Source organism: Bufo gargarizans, chromosome 5 (assembly GCF_014858855.1).
Source record: "Bufo gargarizans isolate SCDJY-AF-19 chromosome 5, ASM1485885v1, whole genome shotgun sequence".
NCBI lineage: Eukaryota > Metazoa > Chordata > Amphibia > Anura > Bufonidae > Bufo > Bufo gargarizans.
The window spans coordinates 328,576,424-328,598,825 of NC_058084.1; the positions used below are offsets into that span (position 1 = coordinate 328,576,424).

General features: G+C 43.7%; 1 protein-coding gene across 1 annotated transcript in view; it reads right to left on the minus strand.

The window, feature by feature from the left end:
• LOC122939442 (androgen-dependent TFPI-regulating protein-like) overlaps positions 1-22,402 on the minus strand; it is a 112,602-nt gene that overhangs the window by 63,134 nt on the left and 27,066 nt on the right. Inside the window, exon 4 of the mRNA XM_044295511.1 lies at positions 2,802-2,917. Coding sequence (XP_044151446.1) covers positions 2,802-2,917 — 116 coding nt within the window. The remainder of the gene's footprint in view (positions 1-2,801; positions 2,918-22,402) is intronic.

The window sequence follows — 22,402 nt, forward strand, 5'->3', positions numbered from 1 at the left end:
AAGTCTACTCTTAAAGGGATTCGGTCACCAGGTTTGGGGCTATAGAGATATGGACATGCACGGCTAGATCGCCGCTAGCATGTCCGCAATATATGTGTCCTATAGGGCTGTGTGGCTTTAATTTCTTTAAAAAATGATTTTATAGCTATGTAAATGAGTGTTGAATGTGTCCAAGGGGCTGTAGTAACCTTCCTTGTGCCCAGCCGTGCCCAGCCACGCCCGCCTGTGAAGGAGCCCAGCACCGCCTATGTCTCCACCTTTCATCAACGATAGATAGCCGTAATCTTGCGATGCACAAGCTCGCGCATGCACAGTGCCGGTATAGTGTTCCTTCCCTGTGCTGGCATCAGCCTCAGGAAAAGAACTGATCATGCGCGACCTCGCTCATCGCGAGATTACGGCTATCTATCGTTGATGAAAGGAGGAGACATAGGCGGTGCTGGGCTCCTTAACAGGCGGGCGTGGCTGGGAACAAGGAAGGTTAGTACAGCCCCTTGGACACATTCAACACTAATTTACATATCTATAAAATTCTTCTTTAAAGAAATTAAAGCCACACAGCCCTATAGGACACATATATTACGGACATGCTAGCGGCAATCTAGCCGTGCATGTCCGTATCTCTATAGCCCCAAACCTGGTGACAGAATCCCTTTAAACTCATGGACATCACCAGACGCTGTGTTTCCCCCTTTTTAATGCTATGCCAGGCCTTTACTGCAGTGGCTTTCAGTTGCTGTTTGTTTGTGGGCCTTTCTGTCTAGTCTTTAACAAGTGAATTGCATGCTCTATTGGGTTCCGATCCGGGGACTGACTTGGCCATTCAAGAATATTCCACTTCTTTGCTTTAATAAACTCCTGGGTTCCTTTGGCTTTATGTTTTGGGTTATTGTCCATCTGTATTATGAAACGCCGACCAATCAGTTTGGCTGCATTTGAGCACACAATATGTCTCTGAAAACCCCAGAATTCATCCGGCTGCTTCTGTCCTGTGTCACATCATCAATAAACACTAGGGACCCAGTGCCACTGGCAGCCATGCATGCCCAAGCCATCACACTGCCTCCGCCGGGTTTTACAGATGATGTGGTATGCTTTGGATCATGAGCTGTACCATGCCTTCGCCATACTTTTTTCTTTCCATCATTCTGGTAGAGGTTGATCTTGGTCTCATCTGTCCAAAGCAGTGATGAGCGGCAGGGACAATATTCAAATTCGCGATATTTTGAATATTTAGGCAAATATTTGTCATATATTTGCAAATTTGAGAATTTGTGATCTCCAGTCATTATTTTCTTGATTGCGAAAATCGGCAATAGTAAAATTCGCGATAATATTTGCGATAAAAATATTTGCGATAAAAAAGTGTCCTATTAATGCCATATCTTGATAACCACGGGCGAATCTAAATTTCCCTCGGTCAGGGGGGGGGAACGTAGAGACAAAAGAAAAGAGGGGTGGGGGGCACACAATAGGGTAGTATGTTCAAATACGAACTGAATTGTTTGAAGTATGAAGGTGCAATAATAGACACAACTCTATTGTAGATATGTAGGTATATCAAGACCTTTTGGATCCGTGGATGCAGCCGCAGAAGGAGTGTCTTTGGGAATGGGTGCCCAATCCCCCAAAGGATGCTTGTAGTAAGAAAAGGTTCTGATCAGTAGTCCACTACTGTTAACCTGATGAAGGGGACAATTTGAGCCCCGAAACACGTTGTTCTATACACCATTTTACCTTTTATGAAAATAAAGAAGATTCACCTACAGAGACGTACTGGAACCTGTGAATTTGCGCCTGATCAGAACCTTTTCTTACTACTATTAATGCCATATAACACACAAAGAAAATATCTACCAGTTTTTCAATGCTTCATGATATCCAATAATGTTTTGTGGGTTTTTTTTCTGATAAGAGTCAGAAAACAACCCCAGGTCAGGCTTACCTCTGGCCATGTGCTAGTATGGAGAATACTGCACTAATAATAACTGACATACCATTTGCCAGCATCAATATTATCCCCTCAGTGCATGTGAATGTTGCCTTATGAAAGATAAAATTCTAAAGTATCTTTTATAGCAAGATATTTTTGACAAATAAGGTACACATCACATAACCATGCTTTTATACAGTATGTATTGCCCTCTGTCTTGATTTATGAGCATCATGTGAACTGGGAAAATGTAATGTACCTGTAATCTGCCATATAATTTCCCTCTGATTATGCCCAAGTGCTTAGCGCTGCAGACCATTTTCTATCGACAGTAGGCAACAAGACAGCAACGTGAATTCACACTGCTTCTAGAGTCTAAAAACTTGCCAAACTGGTGATACAAGAGTGCGCTTTTTAGACAGGTAAAACCACGGGCCTCAATGTAACATTAAGGTAGACAAGTCACCAGAATGCAGTGTGAGTGACACAAACCCATTAATCAAAATGTCTGGCTCATTCAAGAACATTGTGTGCATTATATTCTGTAGGGTGCCACCTCGCATGTTGCCCTTTAGCAGTTGTTGAGGATTAGCATCTGTATAGGTCACATAGCTTTAAATAATCTCAGCTCTGTCAGTTTTCATATACGAAGCTAAATTTACACCATGAATTAAGTAAGCTATTATGCTGTAAATGTGTGGTTTGATTCTATAACAGGTGCATGATACAGAAAACGTAGCAACTCTGTAAAGCGAATGTCTTCCTATGCCACAGCTCACCGCCTGTGAATTAGATAGAAAACCCGCATACACAATGTTATATCTTAGACCATTTACTGTCATTCCCTTAAGCCGTCCTGTTTACTTACCAGCTTATATATGATATTGAACAAATTCCCAAGAGGGCAAGTCCCTTTCTCTTCGGAGGATAGCGATGTGGAGATGTTAGAATTTCTAAGACCGCAATAGGAAACACAGCCGTGTGCTGAAAAACAAACACATTTATGTTGCATCAGATGAACTGATACTTTGTTACCTATTTCAGCATATACACTGATTATTTATTTATTATGCTCACTTATAGGCCTCATGCACACGACCGTTTTTTTTTCAGGTCCGCAAAAACGGGGTCCGTAGGTCCGTGATCCGTGACCTTTTTTTCGTCCGTGGGTCTTTCTTGATTTTTGGAGGATCCACGGACATGAAAAAAAGGCGTTTTGGTGTCCGTCTGGCCGTGCGGAGCCAAACGGATCCATCCTGAATTACAATGCAAGTCAATGGGGACGGATCCGTTTGACGTTGACACAATATGGTGCAATTGCAAACGGATCCGTCCCCCATTGACTTCAATGTAAAGTCAGGAGTCCCTTTTATACCATCGGATCTGAGTTTTCTCCAATCCGATAGCATATTTTAACTTGAAGCGTCCCCATCACCATGGGAACGCCTCTATGTTAGAATATACCATCGGATTTGAGTTAGATCGTGAAACTCAGATCCGACAGTATATTCTAACACAGAGGCGTTCCCATGGTGATGGGGACGCTTCAAGTTAGCATAGATTAAAAGAACTGTGTACAAGTCTGCCGCCTGCTGCCTGGCAGCACCCGATCTCTTACAGGGGGCCATGATCAGCACAATTAACCCCTCAGGTGCCCTCCCCAGTTTGAATATCATTGGTGGCACAGTGTGCGGCCCCCCCCTCCCTCTATTGTATTAATATCATTGGTGGCACAGTGTGCGGCCCCCCCCCGGCCCCCCCTCCCTCCCTCTATTGTATTAATATCATTGGTGGCACAGTGTGCGCCCCCCCGGCCCCCCTCCCTCCCTCTATTGTATTAATATCATTGGTGGCACAGTGTGCGGACCCCCAGCCCCCCCTCCCTCCCTCTATTGTATTAATATCATTGGTGGCACAGTGTGCGGCCCCCCCCACGGCCCCCCTCCCTCCCTCTATTGTATTAATATCATTGGTGGCACAGTGTGCGGCCTCCCGTCTCCCCCCCTCCCCCCCCCCCGATCATTGGTGGCAGCAGAGAGTTCCGATCGGAGTCCCAGTTTAATCGCTGGGGCTCCGATCGGTAACCATGGCAACCAGGACACTACTGCAGTCCTGGTTGCCAAGGTTACTTAGCAATATTAAAAGCATCATACTTACCTGCTGTGACAGGTCTGTGCGGCGCATTGCTTAATGATCTGTCACTTACCAGTAGGAGGAGCTCCCGGCCGGTCACAGACAGAGCCGCAGGTAAGTATGATGCTTCTAATATTGCCAAGTAACCATGGCAACCAGGACTGCAGTAGCATCCTGGTTGCCATGGTTACCGATCGAGCCCCAGCGATTAAACTGGGACTCCGATCGGAACTCTCTGCTGCCACCAATGATCGGGGGAGGGGGAGGGGAGGCCGCACACTGTGCCACCAATGAAAATAATACAATAGAGGGAGGGAGGGGGAGCCGGGGGGGCCGCACACTGTGCCACTAATGATATTAATACAATAGAGGGAGGGAGGGGGGCCGGGGGGGCACACACTGTGCCACCAATGATATTAATACAATAGAGGGAGGGAGGGTGGGCCGGGGGGGCCGCACACTGGCCACCAATGATAATACAATAGAGGGAGGTAGGGGGGCCGGGGGGGGCCGCACTGGCCACCAATGATATTAATACAATAGAGGGAGGGGGCGGGGGGTGGGGACGCACTGGCCACCAATGAAATTAAAACTGGGGAGGGAGGGGGGGTCTGCCCCCTGCTGCCTGGCAGTCCCTGATCTCTTACAGGGGGCTATGATATGCACAATTAACCCCTTCAGGTGCGGCACCTGAGGGGTTAATTGTACGGATCACAGCCCCCTGTAAGAGATCGGGTGCTGCCAGGCAGCAGGGGGCAGACATGTACACAGTTCGTAGTATATTCTAACTAGAAGCGTCCCCATCACCATGGGAACGCCTCTGTGTTAGAATATACTGTCGGATCTGAGTTTTCACGAAGTGAAAACTCAGCTCTGAAAAAGCTTTTATGCAGACTGATCTTCGGATCCGTCTGTGTGAAAGTAACCTACGGCCACGGATCACGGACGCGGATGCCAATCTTGTGTGCATCCGTGTTCTTTCACGGACCCATTGACTTGAATGGGTCCGTGAACCGTTGTCCGTCAAAAAAATAGGACAGGTCATATTTTTTTGACGGTCAGGATACACGGATCACGAAGGCGGATGACAAACGGTGCATTTTCCGAGTCAATGAAAGTCAATGGGTCCGCAGAAAATCACGGAAAACGGAACAACGGCCACAGGTGCACACAACGGTCGTGTGCATGAGGCCATATAGCGCTAACATATTCCACAGCGCTTTACTAGCATTATCATCAACCTGTCCCCAACGTGGCTCACGATCTAAGTTCACTATCAGTATGTCTTTGGAGTGTGGGAGGAAACCGGAGTACCCGAAGAAACCTATACAGATACGGGGAAAACATACAAACTCCATTCAGATGTTGTCTGCACATGTCATACTCACCTTACGGTTCTATCTCAAGTCCCATTCTAATGGTACCAGGTCCCTTTCCAGTCACCGTTTCCTCTCGATCCATTTATGTTGACCAGACATGGACATCGCTGGCCAGGACCATGACCTCAGTCGTGTTGCTACTGAGAGTAATTGGTTTCAGCGGTCATGCTGCCTGCCCTCTGGACCCCATTGACTATAATGGGGTCTGGCAGAGATTCGGCCACTACCTGGCAAATATGCTGGGAATCAGTTGGACAAAAAACGCTGCATGCAATGGTTTTTGTCTGGACGATTCGGCCGAAACAGCCTGTTGGAGATGACAGCCGCGGGTGTAAGACTAGCCTAAGCCGTTTTTTCTTTTTTAATTACACAGCTAGCCCTTTGAAGTTACACAATGATGACATTACAAATAATGATGGAAAATATTTTTATAGTTTTCAATTGTTATAGGAGAACACAAATTCTGGAAAGAGATTTTCTCTTGAAGACAACTATTTCTCTAATTGCAGCCACCCCAGCAATAAGTCACTATAAATCTGTTCCTAAAACCCCCAGCAATCAACTGTTCTCGCCAGAGGAAGGAGTGGTATTACATACCAGCCATGTAAATGTATCACATACAGGGAGTGCAGAATTATTAAGCAAATGAGTATTTTGACCACATCATCCTCTTTATGCATGTTGTCTTACTCCAAGCTGTATAGGCTCGAAAGCCTACTACCAATTAAGCATATTAGGTGATGTGCATCTCTGTAATGAGAAGGGGTGTGGTCTAATGACATCAACACCCTATATCAGGTGTGCATAATTATTAGGCAACTTCCTTTCCTTTGGCAAAATGGGTCAAAAGAAGGACTTGACAGGCTCAGAAAAGTCAAAAATAGTGAGATATCTTGCAGAGGGATGCAGCACTCTTAAAATTGCAAAGCTTCTGAAGCGTGATCATCGAACAATCAAGCGTTTCATTCAAAATAGTCAACAGGGTCGCAAGAAGCGTGTGGAAAAACCAAGGCGCAAAATAACTGCCCATGAACTGAGAAAAGTCAAGCGTGCAGCTGCCAAGATGCCACTTGCCACCAGTTTGGCCATATTTCAGAGCTGCAACATCACTGGAGTGCCCAAAAGCACAAGGTGTGCAATACTCAGAGACATGGCCAAGGTAAGAAAGGCTGAAAGACGACCACCACTGAACAAGACACACAAGCTGAAACGTCAAGACTGGGCCAAGAAATATCTCAAGACTGATTTTTCTAAGGTTTTATGGACTGATGAAATGAGAGTGAGTCTTGATGGGCCAGATGGATGGGCCCGTGGCTGGATTGGTAAAGGGCAGAGAGCTCCAGTCCGACTCAGACGCCAGCAAGGTGGAGGTGGAGTACTGGTTTGGGCTGGTATCATCAAAGATGAGCTTGTGGGGCCTTTTCGGGTTGAGGATGGAGTCAAGCTCAACTCCCAGTCCTACTGCCAGTTTCTGGAAGACACCTTCTTCAAGCAGTGGTACAGGAAGAAGTCTGCAAGGTAAGAAAAACATGATTTTCATGCAGGACAATGCTCCATCACACGCGTCCAAGTACTCCACAACGTGGCTGGCAAGAAAGGGTATAAAAGAAGAAAATCTAATGACATGGCCTCCTTGTTCACCTGATCTGAACCCCATTGAGAACCTGTGGTCCATCATCAAATGTGAGATTTACAAGGAGGGAAAACAGTACACCTCTCTGAACAGTGTCTGGGAGGCTGTGGTTGCTGCTGCACGCAATGTTGATGGTGAACAGATCAAAACACTGACAGAATCCATGGATGGCAGGCTTTTGAGTGTCCTTGCAAAGAAAGGTGGCTATATTGGTCACTGATTTGTTTTTGTTTTGTTTTTGAATGTCAGAAATGTATATTTGTGAATGTTGAGATGTTATATTGGTTTCACTGGTAAAAATAAATAATTGAAATGGGTATATATTTGTTTTTTGTTAAGTTGCCTAATAATTATGTACGGTAATAGTCACCTGCACACACAGATATCCCCCTAAATAGCTAAAACTAAAAACAAACTAAAAACTACTTCCAAAAATATTCAGCTTTGATATTAATGAGTTTTGTGGGTTCATTGAGAACATGGTTGTTGTTCAATAATAAAATTAATCCTCAAAAATACAACTTGCCTAATAATTCTGCACTCCCTGTAGAAAAGTCAAGTCTGCCTGAACAGGAACTACTTTTCTCTCGGCTCACCTTTCTCACAGTGTGGACGCAAGCCTTCCTACTGAGAGCTGATAACCTAATCCTCTTACCTTTGTTTCCCACAGCGGCACCAGTTTGATAAAGGCCCAATTTGGCTGAAACGTAACACTGGCTGCAGATTCAATAAAACTACACAAATGATCAAATAATCTACGTTTATTCGTGATATTTCTGGAGTTTCTTCTTACATTTTCTCTCAGCTCTGGTGTATAAAAGAAGGCCGTAAGTGTAGAAACACTGAAGCCATGTCCCTTGTCGGGCAAGGCATAAAAAAGTTAGAAAATGCATGTAAAGCAGTGATAAATGCAGTGCAAATCATGTATTTTGGTGCAAATTGCACCAAAAAAGAGCACATTTTTAATAGTAAATTTGGCCTAGTATGTCAAAACCATGAAGTCTGTAGTATGCAGGGGTGGACTGGGAACTTAAAGTGGCCCTGAAAAAAAACTAAAAGTGGCCCCATGTTGAAGGTGGGTCAACACAAGTAGACAGGGACAATATAAGTAGACTGGGCCTGCAATACTGTCCTACAACACTAAATACTATCCCAGCAGAACCAAATACCACAGTACAGCACAAAATACTGCCCCAGCAAAACCAAATACCACAGTACAGCACAAAATACTGCCACAGCAAAACCAAATTTCACAGTGCAGCACAAAATACCACCCCAGCAGAAGCAAATACTACAGTGCAGCACAATATACTTCCCCAGCAAAATCCACAGCACAGCACAAAATAACATTCCAGCAAAACCAAATATCACAGTGCAGTACAAACTACTGCCCCAGCAGAACCAAATACCACAGTGCAGCTGAAAATAATGCCCTAGCAGAACCAAATACCACAGTACAGGACAAAATACCGCCCCAGCAGAACCAAATACCACAGTACAGGGCAAAATACCGCCCCAGCAGAACCAAATACCACAGTGCAGCACAAAATACTGCCCCAGCAGAACCAAATTCCACATTACAGGACAAAATACTGCCCCAGCAGAAGCAAATACCATAGCACAGCACAAAATACCGCCCCAGCAGAACAAAATACCACAGTGCAGCACAAAATACTGCCCCAGCAGAACCAAATACCACAGTACAGCTTAAAATACTGCCCCAGCAGAACCAAATACCACAGTACAGGACAAAATACTGCCCCAGCAGAAGCAAATACCACAGCACAGCACAAAATACTGCCCCAGCAGAACTAAATACCACAGTGCAGCACAAAATACTGCCCCAGCAGAACCAAATACCACAGTACAGCTTAAAATACTGCCCCAGCAGAACCAAATACCACAGTACAGGACAAAATACCGCCCCAGCAGAAGCAAATGCCACAGTACAGCACAAATTACTGCCCCAGCAGAACCAAATACCACAGTTCAGCACAATATACTGCCCCATCAGAACCAAATACCACAGTGCAGTACAAAATACTGCCCCAGCAGAACCAAATACCACAGTACAGCAGAAAATACTGCCCCAGCAGAACCAAATACCACAGTGCAGCACAAAATACTGCCCTAGCAGAACCAAATACCACAGTACAGCACAAAATTTTGCCCCAGCAGAAGCAAATACTACAGTGCAGCACAATATACTTTCCCAGCAAAATCCACAGTACAGCACAAAATACAACTCCAGCAGAACCAAATATCACAGTGCAGTACAAAATACTGACCCAGCAGAACCAAATACCACAGTGCAGCACAAAATACTGCCCCAGCAGAACCCAGTGCAGCACAAACTAATGCCCCAATAGAACCAAATATCACAGTGCAGTACAAAATACTGCCCCAACAGAACAAAATACCACAGTACAGCACAAAATACTGCCCCAGCAGAACTAAATACCACAGTGCAGCACAAAATACTGCCCCAGCAGAACCAAATACCACAGTACAGCACAAAATACTGCCCTAGCAGAACCAAATACCACAGTACAGCACAAAATACTGCCCTAGCAGAACCAAATACTACAGTGCAGCACAATATACTTTCCCAACAAAATCCACAGTACAGCAGAAAATACCGCCCCAGCAAAACCAAATATCACAGTGCAGTACAAAATACTGCCCCAGCAGAACCAAATTCCACATTACAGGACAAAATACTGCCCCAGCAGAAGCAAATACCATAGCACAGCACAAAATACCGCCCCAGCAGAACCAAATACCACAGTGCAGCACAAAATACTGCCCCAGCAGAACCAAATACCACAGTACAGCTTAAAATACTGCCCCAGCAGAACCAAATACCACAGTACAGGACAAAATACTGCCCCAGCAGAAGCAAATACCACAGCACAGCACAAAATACTGCCCCAGCAGAACTAAATACCACAGTGCAGCACAAAATACTGCCCCAGCAGAACCAAATACCACAGTACAGCTTAAAATACTGCCCCAGCAGAACCAAATACCACAGTACAGGACAAAATACCGCCCCAGCAGAAGCAAATGCCACAGTACAGCACAAATTACTGCCCCAGCAGAACCAAATACCACAGTTCAGCACAATATACTGCCCCATCAGAACCAAATACCACAGTGCAGTACAAAATACTGCCCCAGCAGAACCAAATACCACAGTACAGCAGAAAATACTGCCCCAGCAGAACCAAATACCACAGTGCAGCACAAAATACTGCCCTAGCAGAACCAAATACCACAGTACAGCACAAAATTTTGCCCCAGCAGAAGCAAATACTACAGTGCAGCACAATATACTTTCCCAGCAAAATCCACAGTACAGCACAAAATACAACTCCAGCAGAACCAAATATCACAGTGCAGTACAAAATACTGACCCAGCAGAACCAAATACCACAGTGCAGCACAAAATACTGCCCCAGCAGAACCCAGTGCAGCACAAACTAATGCCCCAATAGAACCAAATATCACAGTGCAGTACAAAATACTGCCCCAACAGAACAAAATACCACAGTACAGCACAAAATACTGCCCCAGCAGAACCAAATACCACAGTGCAGCACAAAATACTGCCCCAGCAGAACCAAATACCACAGTACAGCACAAAATACTGCCCTAGCAGAACCAAATACCACAGTACAGCACAAAATACTGCCCCAGCAGAACCAAATACCACAGTACAGCACAAAATACTGCCCTAGCAGAACCAAATACCACAGTACAGCACAAAATACTGCCCTAGCAGAACCAAATACTACAGTGCAGCACAATATACTTTCCCAACAAAATCCACAGTACAGCAGAAAATACCGCCCCAGCAAAACCAAATATCACAGTGCAGTACAAAATACTGCCCCAGCAGAACTAAATACCACAGTGCAGTACAAAATACTGCCCTAGCAGGACCAAATACTACAGTGCAGCACAATATACTTACCCAGCAAAATCCACAGTACAGCAGAAAATACCACTCCAGCAAAACCAAATATCACAGTGCAGTACAAAATACTGCCCCAGCAGAACCAAATACCACAGTACAGCTTAAAATACTGCCCCAGCAGAACCAAATACCACAGTACAGGACAAAATACCGCCCCAGCAGAACCCAGTGTAGCAGAAACTAATGCCCCAGTAGAAGCAAATACCACAGTATGGGACAAAATACCACCCCAGCAGAAGCAAATACCACATGTAGGGGGTTAGCTCTTCTCCGGGGGTCATTCACACAAGTACTTTTGCCAGACACCAAGTTTAAGGTCCAAACATCGCTTTTATTTGGCACCTTAGCAAAACAAACATAAATCATACAAAATAAACACCTGCCCGGCTGGGCTTTAACTAAACAAAGTATATCCCTGACTCACCTAAAGCATCGTTCACACAAGGTTATAACATGCGACTTTCCCAGCCCAATGTCCTTCAGCCTCCTGGCTATACAGAGCACCGTTCACACACGGTCTCAAGTCCAGTACCTTTATGGGGGAGTGTGGCCCAGTACTACTCCTGACTCCGGCCTCGTGACCCTTGCACCCAGGTGTCACGGTGTCCCCCAATCTTCTGGCTAGCACCTATCCCCATGCCCCCTCAGCCAGACCATTCGTACAGAGCCTACAGCAGGACTCTGTTTCACAAAGACTCTGTCTCCTTCCCTTAGACTGGGAGCCACACCCAAGTCCAGAAAGAGGATTAAATAGCATCCCTGGACATGGGCATATTCCAAAATCCTGGACTGGAGCATGGGGCACAGGCACCCACCCAACACATTGCCTTTTCCAGTAAAAGCCCGCCCGGACTACCTGGAGCTAGCTAAGCTAACTATCTTGGTGTCCACCAACTAACTTGGTGGCCCCCTACTGTATATCTAGGGCCTTTACTCTACCAAGGCCGGGCCTCTTGGTGACACGCTCCTGGTGCAAACAACACCCCTTTTTCATGCTTCCCCAGGACTTTACTGCACCCATCACTATTCACATTGCCACACACAGTACAGCACAAAATACTTCCCCAGCAAAGCCAAATACCACAGTACAGGACAAAATACTGCCCCAGCAGAACCAAATACCACAGTACAACACAAAATACTGCCCCAGCAGAACCAAATACCACAGTACTGCACAAAATACTGCCCCAGCAAAATCCACCGTACAGCACAAAATACTGCCCCAGCAGAACCAAATATCACAGTGCAGAACAAAATACTGCCCCAGCAGAACCAAATACCACAGTACAGCACAAAATACTGCCCCAGCAGAACCAAATACCACAGTACAGCACAAAATACTGCCCCAGCAGAACCAAATACCACAGTACAGCACAATATACTGCCCCATCAGAACCAAATACCACAGTACAGCACAATATACTGCCCCATCAGAACCAAATACCACAGTACAGCACAATATACTGCCCCATCAGAACCAAATACCAGAGAACAGCACAAAATACTGCCCCAGCAGAACCAAATACCACAGTACAGCACAAAATACTGCCCCAGCAGAACCAAATACCACAGTGCAGCACAAAATACTGCCCCAGCAGAACCAAATATCACAGTGCAGTACAAAATACTGCCCCAGCAGAACCAAATACCACAGTACAGCACAAAATACTGCCCCAGCAGAACCAAATACCACAGTACAGCACAAAATACTGCCCCAGCAGAACCAAATACCACAGTACAGCACAATATACTGCCCCATCAGAACCAAATACCACAGTACAGCACAATATACTGCCCCATCAGAACCAAATACCACAGTACAGCACAATATACTGCCCCATCAGAACCAAATACCAGAGAACAGCACAAAATACTGCCCCAGCAGAACCAAATACCACAGTACAGCACAAAATACTGCCCCAGCAGAACCAAATACCACAGTGCAGCACAAACTTCTGCACCTAGACACATTATAAAACGGTCTCATCTGACATGCGCACTGGCCAGCACTGAACGCTGATAAACGGCGTGTTTATCCATGCGGTTTACCCAGGGTGAGTCCCATTCATATGTTATTTATCATCACTAACTATGTATTTTATCAATTAAACACGAGATCACGCACACATTATTTATTTTCATATGTGTTAATATAATTATGGAACAATAAGATTTTACTTACACAATTATGTATTTCTATTGATTCTCTGTACACTTTGTAATTCCCCTTTTTTATGGAATCATATCTATTAATGATTGATTATTTGCACTTTATGTTTAAATATGTTGAACACATGCTTACAAGTTGCTTGAGAACGGCTCTAGTTTTTGAGCCGAAACGTCGCATCCACATGGGTGAATAAATTTGCTCTTATTTTTACTTGATGGGAGTACTGATGATTTTTTATTTTGTGTATTTGGACGATAATCCTAGTCCAATTTGGCTTTCACCTCTGCTATTATTTTTTCCATGTTTATCCAGCGTTGCCATTTTTTCATTTTAGATAGATAGATAGAGCTTTGAAAAAGTATTTATACCCCTTTAACTTTTCCACATTTTTTCACATTTCACCCACAAACTTAGGCTACTTTCACACTAGCGTTCGATCGGATCCGTTCTGAACGGATCCGATCATAATAATGCAGACGGAGGCTCCGTTCAGAACGGATCCGTCTGCATTATTTTGGCATATAAAAGCTAAGTGTGAAAATAGCCTCGTACGGATCCGTCCAGACTTTCAATGTAAAGTCAATGGGGGACGGATCCGCTTGAAGATTGAGCCATATTGTGGCATCTTCAAACGGATCCGTCCCCATTGACTTACATTGTAAGTCTGGACGGATCCGCACGCCTCTGCACGGCCAGGCGGACACCCGAACGCTGCAAGCAGCGTTCAGCTGTCCGCCTGTCCGTGCGGAGGCGAGCGGAGCGGAGGCTGAACGCCGCCAGACTGATGCAGTCTGAGCGGATCCGCATCCATTCAGACTGCATCAGGGCTGGACGGAAGCGTTCGGGTCCGCTCGTGAGCCCCTTCAAACGGAGCTCACGAGCGGACAGCCGAACGCTAGTGTGAAAGTAGCCTTAAATGTATTTTATTGGGATAATACATGGTTTTCAAAATGTTTAATAAATAAAAATCTGAAAAGTGTGGTGTGCATTTATATTCAGCCCCCTGAGTCAATACTTTGTTGAACCACCTTTCAGTGCAATTACAGCTGCAAGTCTTTTGGGGTATGTATCTACCAGCTTTGCACATCTAGAAGGAGACATTTTTGCCCATTCTTCTTTGCAAATCAGTCAGATTGGATGGAGAGCGTCTGTGAACAGCAAATTCAAGTCTTGCCACAGATTCTCAATGGAATTTAGGTCTGGACGTTGACTGGCCCATTCTAACACATGAATACTGTTTGATCTAAACCATTCCATTGTAGCTCTGGCTGTATATTTGGGGTCGTTGTCCTGCTGGAAGGTGAGCGTCTACCAGGTTTTCCTCCAGCATTGCCCTGAATTTAGCTCCATCCATCTTCCCATCAACTTTGCCCAGCTTCTCTGTCCCTGCTGAAAAAAATCATCCCCACAGCATGATTCTCCACCACCATGTTTAACAGTGGGGGTGGTGTGTTTACTGTGATATGCAGTGTTAGTTTTCTGCCACACACAGCATTTTGCATTTAGGCCAAAAAGTTCAATTTTGGTCTCATCTGACCAGAGGGCCTTCTTCCACATGTTTGCTGTGTCCCCTGTATGACATGTGGCAAACTGCAAATGGAACTTCTTGTGGCTTGCTTTCAGAAATGGCTTTCTTCTTATCACTCTTCCATTAAGGCCAAATTTGTGTACACGACTAACAGATTCTCCCACCCGAGCTGTCGATCTTATAGTTGTCCTGTGGACAGATTCTCCCACCCGAGCTGTCGATCTTATAGTTGTCCTGTGGACAGATTCTCCCACCTGGGCTGTGGATCTCTATATACAGCTTCATCTGTTGCTTGTTTCAAACTGCTTTCTGTGTCTTGATGCTGTATGTTTCTGCCTTTTACATAGCTGTCTGTCTGTATTTGTCTGTGTCTGTATTACTTTGTGTCTGTCAATCTGAGTCTTTCTGTCTGCAAATCTTACAGTATATATGTATGTTTTTCACTGTGTCTCTCACTGTTTTCCATATCTCTCTCTATTTATTGTTCTGTCTGTCTCACAAGCATCACATGACAGAGGATGCACTCTTCACTGTGTGTTTCAAGAAAAAGAAGCAGACCTGGAAGAAGTGGGGTGCATAATATAAAAACAGAGTCATTTCATGATGCTGTTTGATCACTTATGTTCTCTAAAAAACCTCTGAGGCCTTCACAGAACAGCTGTAGTTATACAGAGAATACATTACACATCGGTGGACTCTATTTACTAATTAGGTGATTTCTGAAGGAAATTGTTGACACTGGAATTTATTTCGGAGTATCACAGTAAAGGTGGCTAAATACAAGCGCACAACACACTTTTTAGATTTTGATTTATTTTCTGTTCACTTCACACATACTTACTACTTTGTGTTGGTCTATCACATAAAATCCCAATAAAATACACTTAAGTTGGAAAAGTTCAATGGGCATGAATACTTTTTCAATGCAATATATATATATATATATATATATATATATATATTATATATATATATATATTATATACACTGCCTGTTCCAAAAAAAAAAGTTGCCACCAAAAAAAAAAAAAGGTCACGCACACTAATATTTTGTTGGACCGCCTTTAGCTTTGATTACGGCACGCATTCGCTGTGGCATTGTTTCGATAAGCTTCTGCAATGTCACAAGATTTATTTCCATCCAGTTTTGCATTCATTTTTCACCAATATCTTGAATTGATGATGGTAGAATCTGACTGCTGCGCAAAGCCTTCTCCAGCATATCCCAAAGATTCTCAATGGGGTTAAGGTCTGGACTCTGTGGTGGCCAATTCATGCGTGAAAATGATGTCTCATACTCCCTGAACCACTCTTTCACAATTTGAGCCCAATAAATCCTGGCATTGTCATCTTGGAATATGCCCATGCCATCAGGGAAGAAAAAATCCATTGATGGAATAACCTGGTCATTCAGTATGTTCAGGTAGTCAGCTGCCCTCATTCTTGGAGCACATACTGTTGCTGAACCTATCAGACCTGACCAACTGCAGCAACCCCAGATCATAGCACTGCCCCCACAGGCTTGTACAGTAGGCACTAGGCATGATGGGTGCATCACTTCATCTGCCTCTCTTCTTACCCTGATGTGCCCATCACTCTGGAACAGGGTAAATCTGGACTCATCAGACCACATGACCTTCTTCCATTGCTCCAGAGTCCAATCTTTATGCTCCCTAGCAAATTGAAGCTTTTTTTTTCTGGTTTGCCTCACTGATTAGTGGTTTTCTTATGGCTACACAGTTGTTCAGTCCCAATCCCTTGAGTTCACTCTGCATTGTGCGTGTGGAAATGCTCTTACTTTCACTATTAAAAATAGCCCTGAGTTCTACAGTTTTTTTTCTTCGATTTGATTTCACCAAACGTTTAAGTGATCATTCAGGATTTTTTTCCCGCCACATTTCTTCCACAAATACGATGGATCCCCACTATCCTTCCAGTTTTTAATAATGCGTTGGACAGTTCTTAACCCAATTTTAGTAGTTTCTGCAATCTCCTTAGATGTTTTCTCTGCTTGATGCATGCCAATGATTTGACCCTTCTAAAACAGACTAGCATCTTTTCCATGACCACGAGATGTGTCTTTCGACATGGTTGTTTAAGAAATAAGAAGCAACTCATTGCACCAGTTGGGGTTAAATAACTTAATGCCAGCTGAAAGATAATCGCCCATGCAGTAATTTTCCAATAGAAGGCTCATAACTATTTGCTTAGTTAAATGCAGGTGGCGATTATTTGTTTTAGACAGGCAGTGTATATACAGTGCTGCCCATAATTATTCATACCTAAGGTAAATTTTGACTTAAAGTTACTTTTATTCAACCAGCAAGCAATTTTTTTTACGGGAAATGACATGTACAAGAGGCATTATTGTGGGGGAAAAAAAACATTTCTCAGCTTTTATTTACATTTGAGCAAAAAGTGTCCAGTCCAAAATTATTCATAGCCTTCTCAATAATCAATAGAAAAGCCTTTATTGGCTATTACAGCAATCAAACGCTTCCTATAATTGCAGACCAGCTTTTTGCATGTCTCCACAGGTATTTTTACCCATTCATCTTTAGCAATGAGCTCCAAATCTTTCAGGTTGGAGGGTCTTCTTGCCATCACCCTGATCTTTAGCTCCATCCACAGATTTTCAATTGGATTCAAGTCTGGACTCTGGCTGGGCCACTCCAAAACATTAATGTTGTTGTCTGCTAACCATTTCTTCACCACTTTTTTTAGTGTGTTTTGGGTCATTGTCAGGCTGAAATGTCCACTGGTGCCCAAGGTCAAGTTTCTCTGCAGACTGCCTGATGTTGTCGTTGAGAATCCTCATGTATTGCTCTTTTTTCATGGTGCCATTTACTGTGATTAGGTTCCCTGGTCCATTGGCTGAAAAACACCACCAAAGCATTAGGTTCCCACCACCATGTTTGACAGTGGGGATGGTGTTCTTTGGGTTGAAGGCTTCTCCTTTTTTACGCCAAATGAAGGAAAGATCATTGTGACCAAACAATTCAATTTTTGTTTCATCTGACCATAACACAGAAGACCAGAAGTCTTTTTCTTTGTCCAGATTAGCTTTTTGCAAAGGCCAAGCGAGCTTCTGTGTGCCTTATCTGGAGAAGTGGCGTCCTCCTTTGTCTCCCAGCAGCCTGCAGTGTGCAGTGTCCGTTGGATTGTCTGCCTTGAGACTTTGCCACCAGCAGAGCCCAGATTCACCAGGATGGCCTTGGTGGTGATCCTTGGATTCTTTTTCACCTCTCTAACTATCCTCCTGGCCAGCATAGGTGTCACTTTTGGCTTCCGACCACGTCCTCTGAGATTTTCCACAGTGCGGAACATCTTTTTGCTCAAATGTAAATAAAAGCTGAGAAATGCTTTTTTTTCTGCAATAATGCCTCCTATTATATTTTGGGAGACACCCATGTCATTTCCCGTCAAAAAATTACTTGCTGGTTGAATAAGAGTTAATTTAAGTCAAAATTTGCCAGGGGTATGAATAATTATGGGCAGCAATGTGTATATACAGTACAGACCAAAAGTTTGGACACACCTTCTCATTCAAAGAGTTTTCTTTATTTTCATGACTATGAAAATTGTAGATTCACACTGAAGGCATCAAAACTATGAATTAACACATGTGGAATTATATACATAACAAAAAAGTGTGAAACAACTGAAAATATGTCATATTCTAGGTTCTTCAAAGTAGCCACCTTTTGATTTGATTACTGCTTTGCACACTCTTGGCATTCTCTTAATGAGCTTCAAGAGGTAGTCACCTGAAATGGTTTTCACTTCACAGGTGTGCCCTGTCAGGTTTAATAAGTGGGATTTCTTGCCTTATAAATGGGGTTGGGACCATCAGTTGCGTTGTGGAGAAGTCAGGTGGATACACAGCTGATAGTCCTACTGAATAGACTGTTAGAATTTGTATTATGGCAAGAAAAAAGCAGCTAAGTAAAGAAAAACTAGTGGCCATCATTACTTTAAGAAATGAAGGTCAGTCAGTCCGAAAAATTGGGAAAACTTTAAAGTGTCCCCAAGTGCAGTCACAAAAACCATCAAGCGCTACAAAGAAACTGGCTCACATGCGGACCGCCCCAGGAAAGGAAGACCATGAGTCACCTCTGCTGCGGAGGATAAGTTCATCTGAGTCACCAGCCTCAGAAATCGCAGGTTAACAGCAGCTCAGATTAGAGACCAGGTCAATGCCACGCAGAGTTTTTGCAGCAGACTCATCTCTAGAATAACTGTTAAGAGGAGACTGTGTGAATCAGGCCTTCATGGTAGAATATCTGCTAGGAAACCACTGCTAAGGACAGGCAACAAGCAGAAGAGACTTGTTTGGGCTAAAGAACACAAGGAATGGACATTAGACCAGTGGAAATCTGTGCTTTGGTCTGATGAGTCCAAATTTGAGATCTTTGGTTCCAACCACTGTGTCTTTGTGCGACACAGAAAAGGTGAACGGATGGACTCTACATGCCTGGTTCCCACCGTGAAGCATAGAGGAGGAGGTGTGATGGTGTGGGGGTGCTTTGCTGGTGACACTGTTGGGGATTTATTCAAAATTGAAAGCATACTGAACCAGCATGGCTACCACAGCATCTTGCAGCGGCATGCTATTCCATCCGGTTTGCGTTTAGTTGGACCATCATTTATTTTTCAACAGGACAATGACCCCAAACACACCTCCAGGCTGTGTAAGGGCTATTTGACCATGAAGGAGAGTGATGGGGTGCTGCGCCAGATGACCTGGCCTCCACAGTCGCCGGACCTGAACCCAATCGAGATGGTTTGGGGTGAGCTGGACCGCAGAGTGAAGGCAAAAGGGCCAACAAGTGCTAAGCATCTCTGGGAACTCCTTCAAGACTGTTGGAAGACCATTTCAGGTGACTACCTCTTGAAGCTCATCAAGAGAATGCCAAGAGTGTGCAAAGCAGTAATCAAAGCAAAAGGTGGCTACTTTGAAGAACCTAGAATATGTATATAATTCCACATGTGTTAATTCATAGTTTTGATGCCTTCAGTGTGAATCTACAATTTTCATAGTCATGAAAATAAAGAAAACTCTTTGAATGAGAAGGTGTGTCCAAACTTTTGGTCTGTACTGTATATATATATATATATATATAGAGAGAGAGAGAGAGAGAGGGAAAAAGATTCCGTAAATTTTGTAATTTATACATTTAAACTTCTGCTCTTCCTGACTTTAGTTGTACAAGGAGAGGTGATAGTATTATCTGTGTGTATACTCATAACACTTCCCTCCCCTGTGAACAATGAGATACCAGAGGTATAAATGTACAACCTACATGTTTTACAGACTCTTTTACTACAAAACTATATATCAATCTGCTCTTCTCCTCCTGCTCTATAACAGACTGCCTGCAGATTGCACTGGATTTCCTGGTTACAGGACCTCATTAAAGGGGTTATCCCATGACTAAAGTAAAAAATGAAAATCAGACATAATAAAGTACATGACAATTAGAGATGAGCGAATTTCATATTTTGAAATTCGTTCCCGCTTTGGCGGTAAAAGCAGAATTGCATTACAGATTCCGTTACAACAGACCATAACGCAATTCTATGACGGAATGCATATTCCGTTATTCATTCTGTCATAATAGAAGTCTATGGGCTGCAAAACGGATTCGGTCCATTTCCGTTATGCAGGCGAGTCCTCTCCTGCATAACGGAAACTGAAAGCTGGCAGCTCAAGTGGAGTGTCCTTTCTGCTGTAGTTCAGGGGTGTGTCCATTCTGCTGCTGCTCTCTCCCTATCAAAGCTCAGGAGGCAGTTAAAAGATTAAACTGAGCATGTGCGGCCACCTCAGTGAGCCAGACAAATAAATAAGAAAAGAAAAAAAAACTGCAGGTGGCCCTATACAGATACCTTTTATTGAATACCTCAATGTCTATGCTAAATTATTTTTACTTATAAGCAATTACAAAAGCATTCAGATCTATGTGCTGGTTTAAAATTGTAGAATATTTTTCGTGGGACAACCCCCTTAAGTATTGATTCATGAACGGAGACCTAATACTGGCACATTGGAAAGCAATAGGACTAAACAGTCAGGAAATCCCCAGTTACTTGAAACAGCTATTACAGTGCCGCTAAGAACACCAGAACATACATGGCCACCCAGGTATTGACTTTATCTAAAATATCTATTAATCTGCATCAGAACAAATACATATCTTTTTGTTCCCACATTACTTTAATTAACTTAAATTATTAACTCATAATTTTACAGTTTATAAGCTATAGCTATAATAAAAATAAGTAATTTTGTAATAAGTTAGTACAGCCTAGATGTGGTGACTAGAGATGTCCCGAACTATTAGCCGGCGAACAGTTCCCGGCGAATATCGCATGTTCGCGTTCACCGCGGCGGGCGAACATATGCGATGTTCGGTCCGCCTCCTATACTTCATCATTGAGCAAACTTTGACCCTGTACCTCACAGTCAGCAGACACATTCCAGCCAATCAGCAGCAGCCCCTCCCTCCCAGACCCTCCCACCGCCTATGAAAAAGCAAGGACAGCATCCATCTTAGATTAATTCTGAAGCTGCAGTGTCACAAAGTTGTAATCGCGATGCGATTAATACAGGTTATATTAATCGCATTGCGATTACAACTTAGAGCTGGGTTCCTAATGGTTATATTGATAGAATATAACGAAGATTGAGAATATAGTGCTATATTCATTGTCAATTCTAGCAATAAAACCATTAGGAACTCAGATCTAAGTTGTAATCGCAATGCGAATAACGCAGGTTACATTAATCGCATTGCAAATTCAAGCTAGCGAATGCAAGGTAAGTTCCTAATGGTTGTATTGCTAGAATTGACGAATATAACGAATATAGCACTATATTCTCAATCTTCGTTATATTCTAGCAATACAACTATTAGGAACCCAGCAGCTCTAAGTTGAATTCGCAATGCGATTAATATAACCTGTATTAATCACATTGCGATTACAACTTTCTCAAATCCGACAGTACATTCTAGCATGGAGCCGTTCCCATGGTGATGGGGACGCTCCATGAGCACGTAAGTCGGCAGAAGCTCTAAATTGAAATCGCAATGCGATTAATTCAAGTTCTATAAATCGCAGTGCGATTTCAACTTAGAACTTCTGCCGTCTTCCGTGCTCATGGAGCGTCCCCATCACCATGGGAACGGCTCCATGCTAGAATGTACTGTCGGATTTGAGAAAGTTGAAATCGCAATGCGATTAATTCAAGTTCTATAAATCGCATTGCGATTTCAACTTACCACACTCTGCGTCAACTACGTAATTTTCCATGGGAGTTTTGCCATGGATCCCCCTCCGGCATGCCACAGTCCAGGTGTTAGTCCCCTTGAAACAACTTTTCCATCACTATTGTGGCCACAAAGAGTCCCTGTGGGTTTTTAAATTCGCCTTCCTATTGAAGTCTATTGCGGTTCGCCCGGTTCGCACGTTCGCAAACATTTGCGGAAATTCGCGTTTGCCGTTCGCGAACGGAAAATTTTATGTTCGCGACATCTCTAGTGGTGACCATATGGGCCAGTGTTTAAAACAAAAACACCAGATTTACTAATCAAACAGAACCAGAATTCTAGAGTGCTGGTTCATATGTCATGCGCCACATTTATTATCA